This window comes from Paramormyrops kingsleyae, chromosome 23 (genome assembly GCF_048594095.1).
Source record: "Paramormyrops kingsleyae isolate MSU_618 chromosome 23, PKINGS_0.4, whole genome shotgun sequence".
Lineage (NCBI taxonomy): Eukaryota > Metazoa > Chordata > Actinopteri > Osteoglossiformes > Mormyridae > Paramormyrops > Paramormyrops kingsleyae.
The window spans coordinates 18,507,544-18,529,665 of NC_132819.1; the positions used below are offsets into that span (position 1 = coordinate 18,507,544).

The 22,122-nt window shown below is 43.6% G+C and overlaps 2 protein-coding genes across 3 annotated transcripts in view; one reads left to right on the forward strand and one right to left on the reverse strand.

Moving 5' to 3' along the window:
* Nucleotides 1-8,830, forward strand: part of dync1li1 (dynein, cytoplasmic 1, light intermediate chain 1) — a 21,642-nt gene extending 12,812 nt beyond the window's left edge. Inside the window, exons 14-16 of the mRNA XM_023827760.2 lie at nucleotides 6,435-6,611; nucleotides 7,763-7,861; nucleotides 7,958-8,830. The gene's annotated coding sequence lies outside the window, so the exon portion shown is untranslated. The remainder of the gene's footprint in view (nucleotides 1-6,434; nucleotides 6,612-7,762; nucleotides 7,862-7,957) is intronic.
* On the reverse strand, nucleotides 4,289-22,038 carry cmtm7 (CKLF-like MARVEL transmembrane domain containing 7). Of its 2 annotated transcripts, none has more exons than XM_023827771.2 (5): nucleotides 21,813-22,038; nucleotides 21,068-21,244; nucleotides 14,000-14,098; nucleotides 12,078-12,159; nucleotides 4,289-6,692 (listed from the first exon to the last, which is right to left on the reverse strand). In XM_023827771.2, exons 1-5 carry the CDS (start codon nucleotides 21,933-21,935, stop codon nucleotides 6,592-6,594), a joined length of 582 nt encoding a protein of 193 aa, XP_023683539.1. In that variant the 5' UTR covers nucleotides 21,936-22,038; the 3' UTR covers nucleotides 4,289-6,591. The 2 variants fall into 2 exon arrangements, with proteins under 2 accessions (XP_023683539.1, XP_023683547.1); XM_023827779.2 differs by lacking the exon at nucleotides 4,289-6,692 and adding an exon at nucleotides 9,764-11,416 and having other exon boundaries at nucleotides 21,813-22,027.
* Nucleotides 22,039-22,122: the final 84 nt, after the last annotated feature.

Below are 22,122 nucleotides of genomic sequence, written 5' to 3' on the forward strand. Positions count from 1 at the left end.
CCTGCAGCTATCTCATTTCTTGCCTTATATTTCTCTGGAATGCCTCTCGGCTGGCTTATAACATCTATGTAGACATTGGGATCATCTTCATATTTTGCAACAGACCTGCGGAGCCTAGAGGGCTGTCTTTCTGAGTATACATCCACTTGGCTAGATAACATCACCCAAGTGCAGAGGCCGTTCCAGTCATTATGGAGAGTAGGCTGCAATCCTCCTGCCTGACCACAGGCACGCTCTGGTTCTCTAGTGCATCTAGCGGAATACTCGATACTTCTCCATTCTGCTCTTTCACGTCCCAAACAGTTCCACAGTTTCCCCAGAAGATGCCTACCGCCTCTGTCCCATTATTCTTAAAACACTCATAAGTATGTCCCATGAAAAAACTCAATTTCTGCCCCATAATATCTCGCTGACCCCCTTCCCAGGGCCTAAACTGCCCACAATGCTTTTACACCCTGTATGCATATTTAGTATTTTCCTGGTATATCAGGCACCGATATGGGGGATATATGGGCAGTACTCCATGCACACTTTCTGATTAGGTTGAAGTTTACACTCTTTATCAGAGGTCCAATCATCCTGACACAGACCCTTCCTTACCCATCCTCCCATCCTGCACAATGTTTATTAGTGTACGGAAACAAGATATGGAGCTGGAGGGTCAGGACTGGCACACACCACACAATCCTCCTTCCCCAATGAGGTAGCGATATATTCAGCTCATCTTAACCACCCATTTCCTTGCTAACCCATCCAGGTCTTCTTCATTCTGATTATTCCCCACAATTTGCTCACTCTTCTCACTACTATGAGTCCCACCTACATCTCTCTGCTGTTGCTCATTGCCTTCTGAGAGATTACTCCTCGTCAGTGGGCCAGGCTGAGTCAGTGAGGTCAATTGTCCTCCATTCTCCTGCCCTGTGGTATTGATGTACATCCAGACCTGAAGAGTCTGGTAGATCATTATCATCACCAGTATCGTCATCCTCAGCCCTATCATGACCCACAGCTCCTTGTCCTGTCTGGGGCTCGCGACTCGCTCTCTTGATGCTCACTCTGCTCTGAACTTGAATCTGGCTGCACCCCTGAGCTGCTGAGCTCCTCCAGGTGCCATCTGAGTCAAAGGCATCTGCATCCTCCGTCGTCTACGGTGACTATCTGCCGTCCGTGCGATACTCTAGTGCAGTGGTTCAAATGGTACCTAGTAGTACTCCCTTCTACCTGTACCACTGTTGCTGTGGCTCGTGTCACCTTGAAGGGTCCCTCTCGTTGGGGCTCGTTCCACTTTCACCGGAACAGTTGCAGGTACACTTTATCTCCTGGAAAGTTGACTGGTCAGAGACGGTAAGGTCCTTGCCTGCATGGCTGCTCTGGCTGCTTCGAATGACAAAGTTACGCCGAATGACAAAGTTACGCCGAATGACAAAGTCACGACCTTTGCGCTGGGCCTGACACCTAGGAAGCATCATTACGTGAAGGAACTCCAAAATCTGATTATGATACTGAATGGGTGAGCCGACACTTTTGCGAAATCCTCTCTGCTTCCAGACTGCCCCAAACAGATGGCATGCACCATGAGCGTATGCAGAGTCTGTGTAGATTGTAACCGTCTTATGCTGCCCTTGCCGACTTTAGCTCCGCCAATTGAGCTGAACACGGCTGTGCCGCTGGTTCTGAAACGAGTGTGTAAAAATCATCACCCGGAGCCTGTACGACAGCAAACCCTGCCTTCAAGTCGTCTCCATCTCTCCAGCACGAGCCATCCACAAACAAAACCATCTCACTCTTTTCAATGGGAGAGCTCTCCAGATCAGATCTCAGTTTAGTATAAATCAAGGACTCTGCCATACACTCATGCGGCTGCCCCTCGTCCTCCAGGGGAATGCTGTCCGCTGGGCTCACTGTAGTACAGCACTTTATTGTCACATCTGGGCAAGTGAGAAATCCTGGTAAATGCCGGGGTCAACACAAACCTGCCTTTGTCTATGAGGTCCACCACCTTATGTGAAGCACAAATTCACTGGATTCATAAAGTCACTGGATAAATTCATAAAGTCACTGGATAACCCATTGTGATGGCAGTGGCCTTTTCATAGGTGAAGTTGGCAGCCACCCCTCCCTGGAAACATGGTGGGTATCCCTGAGCCACATTGCCCAGCCTCATGCTGTAATATGCCAGTGGCTGCTTCCATCTGCCAAGTCACAAGTCCTGAGTCAGCAGGACCATGCCAAAGCTGCCCTTCCTATTTTTATTTTTATTTTTTCCCCTTGTCGTGTCTGGCAGTTTAGCAAGCAGAATGTTAGTCTGGGTGCCTTATTGTGCCAACACTTTTATTTTAACAAGTGGAGCTCCTCTTGTTACTTGAGGTATACTCTTTATTAATCATTTTTATGTCAATGCGCCACAAAGCCGGAGCTGACAGGGGGGGTTAGTGGGAAAGAGATAGAGAGAGAAAGTGAGAAAGGAGAGAAAGGGGTGAGAGACAGAGGAAGTAGAAAAATAAATAAATACATAATAAAAATAAAATAAGGAGGGGGGTCAGAGAGAGAGAGAGACAGGGAAGAGAAATAATACATAACAAACAGTAGAACAAAAAGGAAAGAGTAATAAAAGGACAGCTTCTACATCTTGCTGCTTTACACCGTATCATCACACCAGCTGCTGTATCTGCAACAAACAAGTATGTTTGTCCTGTGTCCAGTTTAGCCTATTGCTATTTTGTTCTAGTATAAATGGTGCCCGACTGACACAAAGCACCTCTGCCTAACAAATTCACTGGAATATGCTCTGATATTAATATGGGCATATTTACATATTTGTGCCCTATCTGAATCTCCACTGGAGTAGATGTAGAAACACGCTGCACTTGTCCTGAGAATCCTATGGTCCTGACCTTTTCAGCGTGCCGGGGGATATGACTGGCATCTTTTAGTCCTTCACAAGTGTAGGTGGCTCCAGTGTCTATCATCATTGGTATTACTTTGCCATTTATTTGAACCGGCAGCATCGGCTCAGCCTCAGACCCCTTACTCAACATTGGCATCTGAGGTCCCCCTTTAGGATTCTCTGGGCATCCCTAGAATAAACATCCCTGGGCCCACGGGTTGATGAGGCGCTGTGGTCTGCTATGCTGCAACTGCGGATTGATATTCCTGCTTCTATTTGGCATTGGGGCCGCAGGGCGTCTCAGGCTCACCCCCCGAAAGGGTGGATTCGGGGAGACTCTACAGCTGTGTCCGGGCTGATTGCAGTTCCAGAACACCAGCTGGGGTGGCCTGTTCCCCAGTCTGCCCAGAGACTGGGATCGCCTGATTTGTGGGTAATTAAGTGCCCTCTGGTCACCCCCTCACCTATCATATCTACTCTCTCTGTTCCAATCAGGGACTGGAGGCCAGTTAGTCTACCAGGGGGTCCCAGTGACAGGAGACTGTCGGCTGTCCACAGGCTGCCCCCGGGGGCTTGGGTCCGGAGAGACCACTGGTGCCTGGACTTTTTTCTTTTTGCAACCAGCTCCTCCAGCTGCATCTGACTCAGTTTCTTTCTCAGCTCCCTTTAGCAGAGTCCTCCTCTCTGTCAATAGCGTGGATCAGGTATGGCAATAAGCCCCCCCACTTGCCTTAGCCTGCTTCTCACTGGCTTAGGGAGCGTGTCCTGCAGTGCCCTCCGGTACAGACCCCTGAATGCCGGATTCTGCAGGTCCTGCTCTGTCTCAGTGCGCCACCGCTTTTCTTGAGCTTGCAGATAGGCGGCTGGGCTGAAACCCCCGATGTTGTACCCAGTTATCTCCTGGCACATATACTAAAACCTCCCTTCTGCCAAATCCTCAAAGACTTCTCCTGTTTTTTTATTTTCTGTCTGATTCCAGTTATCTGTCCACTGTACACACAAGCTCCCCTCAGCTAAACTCCCTAATTCTTGTTTCCTTCCTGTTTATGATTTACTGCTCTCCTTCAATGTTCATATCCTGTTTTTCATCCAGTATGTCTGTTTATATCTCCAACATGGCCCAGTAGCTCCAGTGACCTGTCTCCACTCACCTGCCTCCTTTTACGTAGTATCTTCTAATCACATTTCACCATTGTTTTAAGATTTGTCCAGATTCTAAACTCACCTACCCACACTTCCGTCAATTACTTTCTAGTGAAATGCACAAATGCTTCGCCCAGTCCCTCTACTAGCTCGGTCCCTTCTAGTTCTAGTCTTTTAACCTTTCTGTGATACTTATTTCTGCTTTATACACCTTAACACTCAACTAATCTGCCAGACATACACAGTCCCCTCCAAAAGTATTGCAACAGCGAGGTCAATTCCTTTATTTTTGCCATACAATGAAAACATTTGGGTTTGACACCAAAACATGAATATGTGACGAGAGATCAGTAATTCAGCTTTTATTTTCAGGTATTTGCATCTAGATATGTTAGGCAACTTATATGTAGATTGTCTGCAAAATTTGCCTACTCTTCTTTACAGAACTGTGCAAGTTCTCTCAAATTGGATGGTGAGCGTTGCCGGACTGCAATGTTCAAGTCATTCCGCAGATTTTCCTTAGGGTTTGTGTCAGTGCTCTGGTTAGGCCATGCAAGGACTTTCACCTTTTTCTCCTTCAGTTACTGTGTGGTCAACTTTGCCGTGTGCTTCAGGTCATTGTTCTCAAGAACTTGATGGTATTTTGCCACATCCAATTTTCCCTCTATTTTGACAAGTCCCTCAGTCCCTGCTGCAGAGAAACACTCCCACAACTACTATCTCCATGCTATACTGTAGGTATGATGTTCTTTGGATGGCAAGTTGTATTGTCTTTCCACCAGATGTAACGTTTGGCCAAATAATTCGATTTTGGTCTCATCTGACTATAACACCCTTTTCCATTTGGCTGCAGAATCTTGAAGTTGTGTTCTGGCAAAGCTCAGTCGAGACTGAGTGGTTTCTTGAAGACTGGCTTTTTTCTTTCAACCCTTCCATACAAGCCACATCTATGGAGCATTTGTGATGTTCTTGTGACATGCGCACAATGACCAAATTCCTGCAACTGCTTCAAAGTTGCCATAGGCCACTTGGTAGCCCCTCTGACCAGGTTCCTCATCTCTCTCCAATCCAGCTTGGAGGGATGGCCTGATCCAGGAAGGTTCCTAGTAGTACCACACACACACACACAAGTTGGTCTTCCTATCTAAATGGGGACCATCCATTCATTTCTATGGGAAAAACCCTGATCCCAATCACGACACCCTTAACCCCTACCCATCCCTAACCTTAACCATAAGTAACCAACCCAAATACAAGACTTTTGGCATTTTTACTTTTTTGACTGCATTCACGGATTTTTATAAAACTGAGGTTATCCAAATGGGGACCTCAAAAGATGTCCCCAAAAGTAGGGAAATTTCAGGTTTTACTACACTTTGGGGACAATTTGGTTCTCAAATGTGATCTATGCAAACACACACACACAGTGCAGGTCATGGACCACGTACAAAATGCTGAAAACATGCTTTCCAGGGGTGTCGTTAAGCCCTATTTTAGGCCCCAAATAAATGTGTATTTATTGACTTAAGTCATGTATAGCTTTTGATATTACAGTGGTACCTTGGCACACAAACTTAATTTCTTCCAGAAGGCTGATTGAGTTGTGATTTGGTCGAGGTCCAAGTCAAATTTCCCCATAAGAAATAATGTAAATGAATTTAATCCTTATCTACCTACCTACCTAATGATAAAAAGCATTAACAATCAATATATAAAACTAATACATACATACAAAAGCAATAAACATGAAATAAATGTCAAATGGCATAGAGATTTACAAAATATTTTTGGTCTGCGTCAAGTCTGTTGTGTAGCATCCCACACTGGGCGGATAACTGTACTACAGGCTGGAGGTCAGGAGACCCACACTGGAGGTCAGGAGACCCACACTGGAGGCCAGGAGACCCACCCTGACCATACATCCATGGCATCCTCCTTTTTAGACTTCATATCTGTTGTTGAGGTCTTCCATATGGCTGTGTCATGACAAAATGGCCCAAAAGTGAACCACAAGACACCTACGTGCATGCCATGACACCCACCGGAAGCTTCCACTGGTTTCTACATGACAATTTAAAAACATGCTGTGGTGTCTTCAGCTCTGCCACCAAGTCATTCACATGGTTTGTCACGCTCGTATGTGGCAGGCTTAGGATTTGACGACAGTGCGTCAGCTTATAACACCACTAATGTTACAAATAATGTGTGTAAACCTGAATCCTTCACTTACAGTTGCTTTTGTCAATAGCTGTCGGTAATACAATCCCTGTTGTGGGGGGTGGGGGAGACATTTAAGGACAGATAATGTGTGGAAAAGCTTCTTTCTACCTTTCACAGTTTCGTGATTTCTTTACTCCCAGAACCAATTTTCTGTACATGACTGGGCTCCATCTTCTCTTCTCAGCTCCTGTCCTTAGCAGCCTTCATTTTGGATGAGTGTGTGCCGACGTGTTCATCCTGCATGCCGCTCTACTTCTTCGAGTTTGCCAGCTGCGTAGCTGTCCTCTTCCCCCTACTTTTGCTGTTAATGCCCCTCATGGATATCCCAAGGATCCTGAACATCACCTCCTGGCCAAAGCTGGTGAGCTTAACTTTACAATCAATACAATCCATCCATTTCCATAACCGCTCATGCAGTGTAAGCTCGTGATGAGCCTGTATCCTGAAATAAAGGAAGACAGTATGTGATACACTGGCTGCAGTGCTGACCCATCTCAGATTACACACATACTCACATAGTATACATACCATTTTACCTAAACAAATTTTTAGAAAGTGGACAGAAAATACAGTCTCAAAGGATGGGAGATCATTCAAACTCCCTCCACAGAGAGCCAGGGGCAGGAATGTATTACAAGATGAGACACTGTGATGTTTAATTTTCCACTGGCACCAAGAACCGAGCCATAACCAAGCCATATCACAAACTGGTGGTTTTCCATTATAAAGTATGCACCCTGCTAACTATCAGGGCCCAAAGCATGACCAAACCGAGCTGGTTACATCATCACCATCTGATTGGTCAAAATGCACGGAGACCAGTTCTGTGCATGGATTATCTGAAGAAAACAAAGGTATATCGCATTCCCGATAACGTGGAACTTGAAAATTTCCAGTCTCCTGCTTAAAAAAGTACTATAGAACAGCTGAATGCAATAGATTCCTACTGCAAATTTAGGCAAGCGAATGCTAATTCCACTAGCATTTGATACTTGCATAACACAGCAATTCTCACAGATGAACTAGTGGAAATTACCACACAGTAAAATAATAAAAATAATAATAATAATTGCACATAGTAAATCATGGCATACACCATGTGAACAGTAAATAAGTTTCTCTCTGTTTTTACATCACTGTCGCTCTCCAAGCCCAGCCACGCCTTTACCGAGCTGACCCTGGAAAACCAAAGCGGGCTGGAACCGCACTGTAACCGCACTGTAACTAGTGTCTATCTTCACAGTACAGCTCGGTTTCTATATACCAGTGGAAAAGCGCCACAGTGTTCATCAACAGAAAAATCCTGTCTTGCCCTAGCAGGTAAAGCAGAGATATAGGAAAATACTAGAAAGGTCAAGATGAACTATGAAATCAAATAAATGATGGTATATTATCCTGGTATGTGTCTTTAAAGTAGAATGAATTGCTCAGCTTTTATAGACATATTGACCCAAAACGTGATGCTGCCCTGTAGTCTGCTGTACTCCAGTTCTAATAAGCTTCTATTTGCAGGATTTTTTCATCACAACCGGAACCTTCAGTCTTGTTTTTCTGGCCACCGTTTTGTTTTTCTATGATAATGAAGGAACTCCAGCAGAACAAGGAGCTGTGGTATGGCATCTGACATCTAGTATCTCATGTCTGCATTATCGTGTCTCAGCGACATTATCATGTCTGTGATCGTCAGCTGTTGTTTTCCTTTTGCAGGCATTTGGAGTCTTGGCGTCACTTGTCTTCCTGGCTGACGTCTCACAGCAAAACAGAGATCGAAAGATTTTATATAATGACCTTAAGACTAATAATGAAAAGTCTATAAAGGATCTTATGCTTAAATGAGGCATAAATGTATGTAAAGGGGACAGCGTGTGGCTCGATAAGTCCTGAGAGACCCATAGACGTTCCACGTTTTTGCTCCGTGCCAGACAGTCCACCATTTTCGCTCTCTCCCAGCTCACAAAAACATGGACTGTCTGCAGGTCCCCGAGGGCTAGATTGGAAAACACTAGGTTTGGGTGCTTTGCCTGCAGAAGTGGACATTTCAGGTCCAGAAAGTAAAAATCCAAACTAGGATTTTGTTTCAACCAACCAGTTGAGCATAGAGAGTCACTGTCACAGAGTACTCAATAGGTCGGTTGAGACAAAATCCTAGTTTGGATTTTTACTTTCTGGACCTGAAATATCCGCCTCTGTTTGCCTTTGATTTCACCAGTTTAAATCCTGTGGTCACTATGGATAAAAGCATCTGCTAAATTAATATAATGTAAAATAACTCAAGTGCTTTTAGAGCCTTTAATTATATTTTATTTATTTAGCAAATGGCTTTATACTAAAGGATGCATTATCTAAGCATTATCTATAGCAGGGGTCACCAGCCTTTTTGAAACTGAGAGCTACTTCACGGGTACTGAGCCATACGAAGGGCTACCAGTTTGAAACGGCCTCCTAAACTTATCTAAACCTCATGTATAATAAACATGTTTTAAATGCTTTTTTTTTAGATATTGTCATTTTCAAATCTATATAAATGCAAATGTGATTAAAGAAGATTAGCAACAGGATAAAATAAAATTTTAGACGCTGCTCACTGGTGAGGTGTGCTATTTTTATAACAGGTCCGCGGGCGACTCATGTGGTCCTTGGTGACCCCCTATCTAAGGGATGCACATTTCTGAGGAAGATTTTGGTTCAACCAGCCAGTTAAGTATAAAGAGTCACAGTCACTGAGTACTAACTGAAACAAAATCTTAATCTGGATTTGTACTTTCTGCTCCTGAACGTTCCACCTCTGGGCCCCAGTGATGAACTCAACTGTGGTCACTGCCTGTAACTTGGGAAACATTACAGAACAGGCATTTCTATGCTGCACATAGTGTATGCGAGGGTGTGTGTGTGTGCATTGTGACAGACAAGCACCTTGCAGAACCTGTCATCACTGCACACATGTACACGCCCCTTCAAGATGTAAAGTAAAAACATGTCTGTACAATAAACATTTCACTATGTAAAAGAATGCAATGACAGGGACTGTCACCTTTAAAAGTGATACGTATGGCAATCGATTGTTATAACAGCGCAAATGCGTACATATTTTATGACAAGAAATGACCCTGCATTTTAACCTTTATACCGCAAGTATGAATTAGCATATGAAATACGGACATAAAATATGTACGCATTTGCACCGTTACAATAATTGATTGCCACAAGTATCGCTTTTAAAGGTGAATGCATGCTTGAGCCCCAGTTCGGTGCATTCCAGGCAATGCACCATCTTCACTGCGGAGTAATCGTTTTAGCAGATGCACCCTGTGAAGCACTGTGAACTCACACCTCCAGATGGTTCATAGACAACAGAAACTTTACACAGTTAGGTCAACATTTTAACTGGAATTTTGGAAATGTTCTGTGGGAGGGTTGGTCAGAGTAACCAGTAACCAGTAACTAGTGTAGAATCCTTTTCTTTGTTATAAACATTCATGGATTTGATATATTGTCAAGACAGTGAACCAAATATTAATGATAATAAATGTTTTAATGAGAAGATGCAATTCATAAATGCATTCAAAGTGTAGAATAGTTTTTTTCTTTTCTTTCGATGAGTGACACTGGAATTTTATCTAACAACTAATCAAATACAAATAATATGTGGTTTGTTCAGTACCACAATTTGGCTAACTTTAATACCTGAAAATGTCTTACTATAAAATATAAAAATCTGCAGAGAAACAAATAAAAGTAAAGTTTACAGTAAACAAGCAAAGGCACTTTGTGGGTCTGAAATGATTATGCAAGTGTAATACTTTTAAATACCTTAAGGACAGAGAGGGAAAATGCTGATGTTTCTACCTGTTAAATAACACTGCAGATATTTACAAATCAAAACGGGGACTTTGTCAGCCAGGGAGAAACAGAAAATGGTCTAGGTATTGTGCATTGGTAAAAGACCAGAAATTTCAAAGATATTACAGAGACCAATAATTGCGGAACAAAACAGTGAACAAACAAGAGCATTAGTGCCCGGGATGAATGTAAACTGAAGCAGATTCTAATTAAATATCCCTTATGGAGCAACTTAGAAGTCTTCAATAAGGCAGGTGTGCCAGGTGTAGAACGTGACAAGAGATGCAGAATCCTTAGATCGCTGGTCGATTAGTAGGCCACCCCTCTGTCAAGCACACATTCAGAAATGGAGAAAGTGGGCCAGAAAAGGCTTAAAAACTGATGGGTGATGCAGGATGGGGCAGGTGGGAGGGTCCAAAGGGCGGGACTTGTGTGCAAGACTGAGAGAGCAGCAGGGAGGTGGTGGGATCTGCGCAGAGGTTGACAGCAACAAAAGCGTTAGGACATTGAAAATTAATGAGGGGATGAAAGGTAGCAGTGTGACCTCCTGACAGGCATATTCTTCATATGCTACAAGTGCCAAAGCCAAGCTTTTAAGAAGAAGTGCATCTTTATGCATGACGATGCTCCTTCAAATGCTTCTCGAGGTACAGGCTTCCTAGCTCGAAAAGGTTTCCCAGCACCAGTGAAAACTGAAGTTAAAAAGAGTTGACAAACAATACAAGACAAACAATACAAGGGTACGCCAGATGCCATTCAGAGGGCAGCCCTGGCTGTAACACCAGAAACCACTAACATTCTTACAAGTTCTATGGACGAAAGACGGAATAAGTCTATTGAGAAGAAAGGTGGTCTTGTTCCTAGGCTGCGAAAATATTTCTAAATTGTATTTCTGTTTATATACATTTTGCATACGGTTTCAAAATCCTACCCATTCATATAATAACTCAGGGGCTGCATTATATCACCAGACAGCCATTTCCTTGTTTTTTTGTTTTTACGGTTCCTCTGAAGAGCCTGAAGTAACTCCGATCTTCCGAAAGTATTCTTTCAGCATGTATAGCTATTGGCCAACTTGATCAAGGTGTTCAAAATATATTTAAAATGATCACATTTGCATAGTAATTTCAGACATACTGTGACATAAATCAAGGGTGCTTCGTGACAAATAACAGTCATACTGTACACAGTGCTTGCAATACTGCATTGGGTGCTGTGGACAGAATAACTGATCCGCGCTTCATCTTCTGAAGCTCAACGCTGCCAGGCAAGATGGTACCGCATCACCCTTGGAGGAAATAAGCCAGCTGGACTACACACCTACAGCTGCAAAAGATTTTTAAAACAATCACTAGATGTATTACATCAAACCAGAAAGTCGAGTAAGTGAGTGAGTGACAGCTGAGTGCAAAAGTTTGCATCCCCTTACTTTGAAAAGACAAAAGGAGTAAAACAAAAAAAGTATTTCAAATCAACACAATATTTAATGGTCAACTTTTACGAATCTTCCTGCAACATCAAAAGTCACACAAATGGTCAAAGAGTATATAAAAAGAAAGCGATAGTGAAATAATGAAAATAATATCAGCCCAAAAGTTTGCATCCTCTTTTATGAAATGTTGTCTAATGCTTTGTATGTTTTCCCTGTGTCTTTGTAACCTCCTCCAACCCCTTTGGGTAACTTCTGAGCAGCTTTTATGACCACTTAGGTGTAATTTTAGCCCATTCTTTCTGGCATATTTATTCAGCAGATATAGTTTCAGATATAGATTTCAATAATTATTAATTTTCAAAACATCAGTGTCTGAATGCAAACAATGCTCTTTCATAACTAAACCATTCATCTAGGTTATTATTTTATAAAAACAGGACAGTGTTACAGGGAATTCATTGTCATATCATTTAAAATGAAACAAACAGCTTCCTCGAATGAAGTCATCGTTGCTAGGCAACAGGGTGCATGCATAAACAAGATCTCAAGACTCACTTGTTTGCTGTCGGCCAAACGTGACTCGGTAGGACAACCATAGGCTGAGCACAAGCAAGAAGGTAGCGATAAATCCGAAAACCTGCAGAGAATGGGAGGAGAGTTTCGTCCGGGGTGGCTCCAGAGACCATTTCGCATAAACAAGAGGAAATGACAAAGATTGAAGATGAAGGAAACAACTTCAATGGCAAGATATTCCAGGATTGTCCAGGATAAATACCCTTTAGAATCACAGATACTGATTGATAACGACAAACTACCTCTCAGACTGTGTCTCCGTACACTACTGCATGTTTTTTCATCTGGAGATGGGAGAACAGCATTCCTTCTGGGGGTGGGGGTGTTCACAGGAATTTTGATGTTTTACAGGAAGCACAGGGTAGAGAGCCAGGCCCCCCCATACGTTCACCCCGTTACATATTAATATGGAGCTACACGTTTTCCATCTTGTTGGGTATACATCTTGAATAAACTGGTATGCAAACTGGATTTTTAAATTATATGTGCGACTTTGTTTTTGCAATTTATATTCTGTTTGGTTTCCAATGATATTAACGGGAGCTTTAATAGTTAGGTTGAAGTTTAATCTTTTCTGTGGTCTTATCAGTTCTAGGAATAAACATCTTGCTCAGCTGACTGTGGTTCAGTTAACGCCTTAAAAATAATAACAGAAGCAGGAGGATGGCAGCAGATGACATCCTTGTGTACACTGTGATATTTACAGGGTGACCAGATCATCCATGTCAGGGAAGACACTTTGAGCTAGGACAGGATTTGTAAACAACCATTTCAAGTAAGGTGTGTAGAATGCATTTTTCTTTCCCAAATTGTTCTCTGGGGTCTCTTTAGAAGGTATATGAACTTGGTTTGGTCCAAGGTATATGAACTTGGTTTGGTGAGCTCATTGATATGTCCATGAGCTCTGCTCTGATTGGCTGGTTTGCAGTAATGCAATGCAATGGCAAATGAATGCTTCTGAGTGGTAAATTTTGTCATTTTATGTTTCCTTGAAGAATTTGCTGCACGTAACTGAAATGGCCCCACTTTAGCCCAGGCACAACATTAGTGAAACTACTTTGTTTTCAGCATTGTGATGAGAACAAAGGAATTATTTTTCCTCTCACGCAACAAATGATTTTGTCTTATATTTAGCTAAGAACTCCAAACAGCAAGCTGAGCAGATTGTAAATGTGTGGTTTGTAATGAATTGTAATAAATGTCAATGTCAATGTCAATGTCACAGACTTCGTAATGTTGTTTACTACCCCCCTGCCTGAAAAAGGAGAGCTTGATAGATGGAAACAATATACTGTGAATCTCGATGCCAGGGGTACATTTCCCAAGCTCCCTTTGCCAACTCTCATAGTTGGAACCATTCAGTTGCTAGCAGCTATACTTTTGGGAAAATGTACCCGACATCAGAAACAGTGTTCGAGATTCACAGTATATCGTTTCCATCTATCAAGCTCTCCTTTTTCAGCTATGCTAAGGTAAAGTCAGATGTTCATTCTATGGCACCTTTAAAATGGACCTGGATTTCACTTGAGTACCGAGTTCTTGGTGTGTGCTGATTGGTCAGTCTCCTGTAATCATGCACGTGTCACTAATGTTAATGTGAAACATTCTTTCAATCATGGAAACAAATCAGTCAGAAGTGAACTATTTAGCCAAGCACAGGAGCTTTTTAGTTTTAATGTATTTTGTAAAACCTGAAATAGCTCAAAGTGTCTCCCTGACATGGATTATGTAGTCAGCCTAAATATGTACTTTTTATTTATTCAGCATGAGAAATCACCAGGCCAATGCAGTTCCTAGTTCTTGGTATTCACCCCCTCTGGAACTGTGAGCTGTACACGGCCTCCTGTGTACTTGTCAATATTAACACAACAAACAGATTCATAAAATGAGGGAAATAGACTCACTGAACCAGCGACGAAAGACGAGTACGCAGAACCCTGCACGGCTACCACTATGGAGGCGATGAAGACGAGGAAAGAGCCCAACACGTAGTGCAGAACCTCCTAAAAAAAAAAAAACACATCATAAGGAAACACAGTTAAGTACGGGGCCTACCATTCGGCATTTAAATGTTTCAAAGGGCTGAAAACAGGCAACTTGATATGATGATTGACAGGGTGCATATTTAATTAAAAATAACGGAATGTTGGCAATTTCCACACTCTGAACAAAAGCAGTCCTGACATGAAAGGAATTTTTGCTTTTGAGCATATTACACAAATCCACAGGTTTAAAGACCAATCCGTACTTCACTCTCCCATGTATGCAGCAGCAACGCTTATGGCACAAAGTGTATTGCGCTCTTCTGCTCCTGAATTTGGATACAGCCAGGCTGTTTCTCAAAATGCGTACTTGACTGTTCTCGTGTTCTCATGTATCCATTTTATGTCATCTTTCATTGCCGAAGACTAGTTCCAGTATTCAAGACCAGAAGTACAGAGGACAGTAAAAGTCTCTGGATGTCGTTCTTGCATCATCCCAAATATCATGGATGCATCCAATGAAATGCATTTTGGCCAATCGGTGACGAACGTGATGTCATCTTGAAGAAGTCGCTCCATCGATTATTTGTATGGAAAACAATATAGGTGACACACAATTTTCTTACAGATTTCATACAAATGAGACCAACTACGGTTATAATTAGTTTATATCTGGAATATGATTTAAACATCACTGGACATTAGTTTAGAAAAATAACCAAAAATTAGGGCCCATACTGATGTAAAAGTATCGGCTGTTTTTTTAAAAAAAAGTAAAAGTTCTCATTTGGTATCATAAACATGGCAACAGGTATTTCCACAATAGCCTGAACACAGGCTGATATCTTTAATCCCTTCAAACTAAAATCCTGAATGTTACTGCAAATTCCCAAACACAAACACTGAAAAATACTACCACTATGGTGCATGTGACATAACCATGATGAGTCAAATGTTGGGTAACTGCTCATTTGAAATATTTGTATTATATTATACACACGATCACAGCTGTCGTATGCGCTATGTTACGGTATGGCGGTATATTAAAAACACATCATACAGTGGTCATACCACCCAGTGCTATTACGAAGAGTGCAACATGTATGTTTGCAAATGTCTATCACACGACTGTCAATACAAAAATATACAATGATCAATAAACACCAACTGGTGGAAGGTTATATCACTGGAGTATGAAGGATTGCTTCAGCTTCTCTGATATGGCAATAAAATTGTTGCACCTGGAGTCACATGATAGCAAGTCTAGTAAATATAGGTCACTGATGCATCAGTTGCATCCTTGCCAAATGAGACAAATCCCATGATTCACTGCGTCCCAAGTTTGTTCTTGGGAGTTAGTAAGACCGGTCTTCCCATGATCACAAGTATGATCTTTATGTTCTTGGTATTGTACTGTACTGTTATTTTTTCCATGCCAGTGTCACGCACATAAAGGCAGTGTCTCGTGACTTTGCCCCAAGTGTCTCGTATTGTAGTGTGACTTCTTGGATTGGCCTGTGGTGGCACGTTCAGAGCCACAGAAGATGTATTTGTACAAAACAAGACAACATTCAATCACTGAAATGTCAAGCTCACATACCGATTTTGCTCAGACATACATAAATTATACATAAGCATTGTTTTAAATTGTACATTAGTACAGCAATATGTTCAAATGCACATTATTATGCTATAATTGTTAATTGGAGTTCTGTTCTTAATTATGTTATTAATTCTACCTTTAATTAATAACAAAATGATTAAAAAGTTATGCCAAAGGAATACTATTCCCCAACACAAAAACAGTATCTGACCCAGATCCTGGCTGAATGTACCATATTTTCTGGCCCGGATCCGGCAAACGGATCCAGATCGGTGTCTTTTGGCACAACAGCCCAAATGGCATGGATTCGCTTTCCAGCTCCGGCCCGGCTCTGTGTCAGCACTGGGGCAGATTTAGCACATAATGTCACCTCCGGTTTAACTCCTTGACTGGATCCGGTACCGTTCCATGTCACATCCAGTTTGATATGAATTGTACTTTACCGACACTCAAGTCAAGTCATGTTTGTTTACTTAGCACTTTTTCACAACAGGAGTTGAACCCAAAGTGCTGTACAGACAATAAGCCAATAAAAACAACAGCAAAAGACAAAACAATGTAACAAGGAATTTATAAGACAAGAAACAACTAAATGAATAGAAACAATAAGATACTTAAAAACTGTGACAACTGGTAATCAAACAACTCTCAAACTGAATTAAAAGCTAAGGAATAGGTGTGTTTCTAGACGAGATTTTAAAACAGGCAGTGTAGGTGCCATTCTAACATTGAGGGGTAAGCTATTCCACAGTTTAGGGCCCAGGACAGAAAAGGCCCGGTCAGCTCTCTGTTTTAACCTAGACTTTCTGGTGGTCAACAAAAACAGATCAACAGACCTGAGAGATCAAGCTGGGGTATAAGGAGTATTCAAGTCAGTAAGGTGGGAAGGGGGCAAGTCCTCTAATAGCTGTAAGGGTGAACAGGAGATCCTTGTAGTTTATCCCAAACTGTATAAGAAGCCAAGGGGGGGGGTAAGGTGGGAAGGGGGCAAGTCCTCTAATAGCTGTAAGGGTGAACAGGACATCCTTGTAGTTTATCCCAAACTGTATAGGAAGCCAAGGGGGGGGGGGGGGGGTAAGGTGGGAAGGGGGCAAGTCCTCTAATAGCTGTAAGGGTGAACAGGACATCCTTGTAGTTTATCCCAAACTGTATAGGAAGCCAAGGGGGGGGGGGGGGGGTAAGGTGGGAAGGGGGCAAGTCCTCTAATAGCTGTAAGGGTGAACAGGACATCCTTGTAGTTTATCCCAAACTGTATAGGAAGCCAAGGGGGGGGGGGGGGGTAAGGTGGGAAGGGGGCAAGTCCTCTAATAGCTGTAAGGGTGAACAGGACATCCTTGTAGTTTATCCCAAACTGTATAGGAAGCCAAGGGGGGGGGGGGTAAGGTGGGAAGGGGGCAAGTCCTCTAATAGCTGTAAGGGTGAACAGGAGATCCTTGTAGTTTATCCCAAACTGTATAGGAAGCCAAGATCGCATTTGAAGGAGCCTTTGAAATGGGATAGCCTTGTGGTGCCACTGTGACGCATTCGGTCTTTAAATGCACCCTTAGAAGGATGTGGTCCCTAAACTCACACACGGCCCTGTGTGTTGTAACCCCTTCTCCACTTTTGGTGAGGAGGAGCGGTCTTGAGAAAAATCTCGTCACCAGGGATTGGCTGTGGACAGCTGCGGTCAGTCAAGGTATTCATATCTACGTCAGTGCAAGGAAATGGACTGGGTATTTCCAGGAGGTGGCAGCATGGACAGATCGAACAAGGAAAGAGTAGAGGAAGAAAGGATTTTGTAGTAGTTATGGTGACCAGATGTACGAGTAGGACCAGAGGTACCCACATATTTATTTGTTCATATTTCCATCCATCCATCCATCCATTTTCCACCACTTATCCTGGGTCGGGTTGCGGGCGCAGCAGTAGTCTAAGCAGGGATGCCTAGACCTCCCTCTCACCAGCCACCCCCTCCAGCTCCTCCGGGGGAATAGCAAGGCGTTCCCAAGCCAGCCGAGAGATATAATCTCTCCAGCACGTCCTGGGTCTGCCCCTGGGCCTCCTCCTGGTTGGAAACTCTTGGATCACCACCCCTCCCACCCAGAACCCCCCCGGGGGACATGGTCATATGCCTTTTCCAAATCCACAAAACACATGCAGATTGTTTGGGCAAACTCCCACGAATCCTCCAGTATCCTTGTGATTACGTCCCCTGACTCAACAAACAAACAAACAAATTTATTTTTGTATAGCGCATTATCACAACATTACATTGTCCCAAAGCGCTTTACAGCATCCCCACCCAAAGCCCCCAGTGAGTAAGCCATAGGCGACAGTGGCAAGAGGCGACTCCCTCGCAAAAGAAGAGACGTTCTGCTGGGGGTGGAAGCCAGACGCTCCAGGGCACCCTCACTGTGCGTTTGGGTCTGAAGGTCCATCCGGCATCTTTCCCTGCCACCCGGTCCACCTCACTACCAGGTGGTGATCAGTTGACAGCTCAGCTCCTCTCTTCACCCGAGCGTCCAAAACATATGGACACAGATCCGACGACACGATTACACAACTGCGCCCTCTGGTGCCAAGTGCACTTATGAACACCCTTGTGCTCGAACATGGTGTTCGTTAAGGACAAACTGTGATTAGCACGGAAATCCAATAAGAGATCACCGCTCGGATTCCGATCAGACAGGCCGTTCCTCCCAATCACACCCTTCCAGGTTTCACTGTCATTACCCACATGAGTATTAAAGTCCCCCAGCAGAATAATGGAGTCCCCAGTCTCCCCAGTCCAGCAGGGTAACATGGTCCTTTGATTTATTTCTCATGGTCATTTTCGAAACGCACTTAGTCTGGTATCTCACCCAGGACCAATTTGCCTTGGGAGACCCCCCCCCCCCCCCAGGAGCATATGCCCCTCCAGCATGATAAGATGCCGATTCATACGTTCCAGACCTTATATTATATGGTACTTTTAAAAGCATCACTATTATAGCATTATAAAATCTTGGGTAATAAAATTTGCAGAGCGGGGAGTGGGGGGGTTAATTTTGTCATAAGGATTTCAGTATACGGACCCTCCTCTACTTATGAACTTTCAACTTACGAACTTTCAGACATACGAACGAAGAGGACTGTAAATCCAAATTGTGTTCATTGGGCTCCCGTTTTCTGCCCGCAGCATAATTTTTTTTTCCTGCGCCAATCCCGCCTAGTATGACTTCTGGCCTCTACTCCCGCTGCAGAGCAGTGTAGCGTGCGTACTCCCAGCATTCTAGTTCTTTGTACTTGCGTATACCCTTAAAATGATGTTGAATAACGACTTACGAACACTTCAAGTTACGAACGGCCGTTCCAAACGTAACTCGTACGTAAGTAGAGAAGCGTCTGTACTTCAATATGCCATATTACCATAATACCGGCCAAGCCTAGACTATTTACTTTAAAACTGTTTAGAAAACTTTACCCATTTCACTACACTGCTTGTACAGTATTTGTGTTTGTTGCAGTACATCTGCCTTCTTCTGGTGTGGTGGAATACTACTGCTGTAAGCATGCACTGACCGTGACCATCCGCATTCACAGTCAGAAGTATGAACACAAGCAGCCGCCCGCGCGCACGACCGTCCGCAGCCTGCAAGCGCATGCAGAAAACTGAAGTATGAACTGGTCTTAAGGTGTAGCCAAAAACATGGCAGGTCAGGCAATTCATAAGCCTGGAGAAGACAGACACCACCTACCCTGTGGTATCCATTGCAAAGTTGCGGGACTGAGTTGGGTGGCGCGTTGCCCAATTGCACACTGAGCGATCAAGTCGGGTCGCACGTGCTGTCCAATGGCACGGTCCGGTTACAGGAAAGAATTTAAGAGGAGGAAATTGGTAATAATTAAATAATAAACAACTGCTATCACAGAGATCACTTGAACCTAATATTGTATCGGCTGGAGAACTTGGGATGTCTGGGGGCTTCAGAGAATGGGGGTACCTGCAGAGTTGGCTAAAGGAGAAGTGTTCTGTATGACCCTATATTCACTGGGGAGGAATCAGATTGGTGAACATTAACTGTCAGTGACTGAGGTACTTTGAGTTTGACGTGGGCTCCAGCCATGCAGAATCCATTAAAGTTCTATTTTTGTGGTACGTCCTGTCGCGAATGCAAGCGGCCGAAATGGGTTTCCTCTGCAGGGTGGCCGGGCTCACCCTTAGAGATAGGGTGAGGAGCTCGGTCATTCGGGAGGGACTCAGTGTAGAGCCGCTGCTCCTCCGCATTGAGAGGAGCCAGATGAGGTGGCTATAGCATCGGATGCCTCCTGGACGCCTCCCTGGGGAGGTGTTCCGGGCATGTCTCACTGAAAGGAGGCCCTGGGGAGAACCCAGGACACTCTGGAGGGACTATGTCTCTCGGCTGGCCTGGGAACGCCTCTGGATTCCCCCGGAGGAGCTGGACGAAGTGGCCGGGGAGAGGGAAGTCTGGGTTTCCCTGCTTAGACTGCTCCCCCCCGCGACCCGACCCGGACAAGCGGTAGAGGATGGATGGATGGATGGTCCTGTCGCGTGTTCATTAAAATATCTTTATCAGCTCAATTTTGCTTACAGATGGTGTGGCACCCTATACATTAAAGGGGCTAGGATTATTTGCAGAATTATTGGTAACACTTCACTTGATGGGGCACAGATAGTAATAGGTTAGTTACTACTGAAGTACAAATCACAATCAAATCATCACAAATATAGTTCCTACTTCAGATATAATATGCGACACAATTCATTAACTTGTGTTATTCATTATTTGTTCCTTCAGTAGTTCACAACCTTTTACAAAATTAAGAGATATAGTAACAAACATAGCAACTGATAAAACATGCGTCACGATTCATTAACGATGAAATAACATGAGATCAGTATGTAACTAAAACTTAGTTTGTGGTTAACTGATACATAAGTACATAATACTATATTATTTTTGCCCCGTCAAGTAGTGTTGCCATTTAGGATTACTTTACATGCTTTCTGTCACTTTTAACCGGGTAAATTTCCGTTTTCACCTTAAGGTCCTCTAAGTAACTTGCTATTTTGTTGGCCGTGCAGTACGACAGTAAAAGTAAAAAAAATAATAATAATAATTGAAAGCCTTCATATTTTTCTATTGTCAATGCTCTTGCTTATCGGAGCCTCTTGTTATGCTACTTGCCTAGGCTAGGGGCATAGGCTACATTTCGTGTAAAGGGGACATTACACAAGGTCTTCACGCTACTTCCGTTTTTCAGCTGGACAGCACTGCACTGGCCAGCGGGTCGCGTGCTACGTCCAGCTGGATAGGTGGTGTCTTGTTTGGGTAAAGTTATTAATTGTTTGGCCTCCCATACAAAAAAAAAGGCGATAACAAAGAGACCGTTTAGCCACGTACCGTGATCGTCCAGTTAATACACGAAATTTTAGATTGAAGCGCGAAGACGTGCATGAGCAGGAAGATGAGAAAGGCGATGTGGAACCACAGCGTGACGACCTGAAAGTAGAGGAAGCCCGAGGGTCCGTGCCACCGCAACTCACAGTAGACACAGAGGAAGGCGATCAGGAGGGCGAGCTGGGGAGAAGGAGAGAAGGGGTGATCAGAAAACGTGCAACACCTACGGCTGCCGGGTGTTGTTCTGTCCGGCAGGGGAAGAGTTAAGGTACCTCACACTGCCGCCCCCCTCCCAACAACACTAAACACTCTACAACTGCAGTTCTTGGCAAATTTAAAAGGAGGATATCAAAAATGCAGCTTTTATTAAAGTTTGCTAAGTTTTTACAAGATTAATTCGTCTCGATGGAAGAGCCCAGTAGAGCTCCTCTGAAGCCGTCAAGGGCTGCAGTGGGGAAAATCCAGTCTTTATTAAACGTTTACAACTGTTTCTTACACTATTAGCAATATTAAACCGTAGAACTGGTACGACATGCACCGAAATGTGTGCGATCGCATGCCGGAGGTTAAGGTGGATCTGTGGGCGTGAAAACTTTCGGTTTGTAATGAAAAAGAAGAATGTTGTACGGGGAGGCGTTTATTTCAGTGCTTTGTTATGACTCCAAATGGAGAAATAAATAAGAGCGGATTTCTGGCACTGCGTAGTATCGCACTGAAAACGATGGCCGCTGAAGACGGTTTCTCTTACCACTTGGCCGATCTCCAGCATCCCCCTGTAGGATTTATAGTAGCCGGTATTTACATTAACTCCGTAGTAAGTACTCGTCGTAGTAGTGGTGGTGGTCGTGGTTTTGATTACGGTGTTAGACATGGCGTATTGAAAAGAAATGCAGCGATGGGTCTCAAAAGCACACGATCAATATGGACTCTCTGAAAAAGAGGACGAGGCGTGGCTTTTTTTCGACGAAGAGCCCAGTAAATACTCAACGGGCCGCTGCAGAACACCGCTATCGATGCACATCACACCAATAACAGGACTCCTCATGAGGCAAACTGGC

Bases quoted from the DNA above. Each gene is read 5' to 3' on its own strand.
- cmtm7 (XM_023827771.2), bottom strand. From the start codon at position 21,935: ATGTCTAACACCGTAATCAAAACCACGACCACCACCACTACTACGACG. The intron at 14,099-21,067 runs GTACGTGGCTAA...TTTTTTTTTTAG, and splicing joins GTATTAACTGGACGATCACG to GAGGTTCTGCACTACGTGTT. The intron at 12,160-13,999 runs GTGAGTCTATTT...CATTCTCTGCAG, and splicing joins CGTCTTTCGTCGCTGGTTCA to GTTTTCGGATTTATCGCTAC.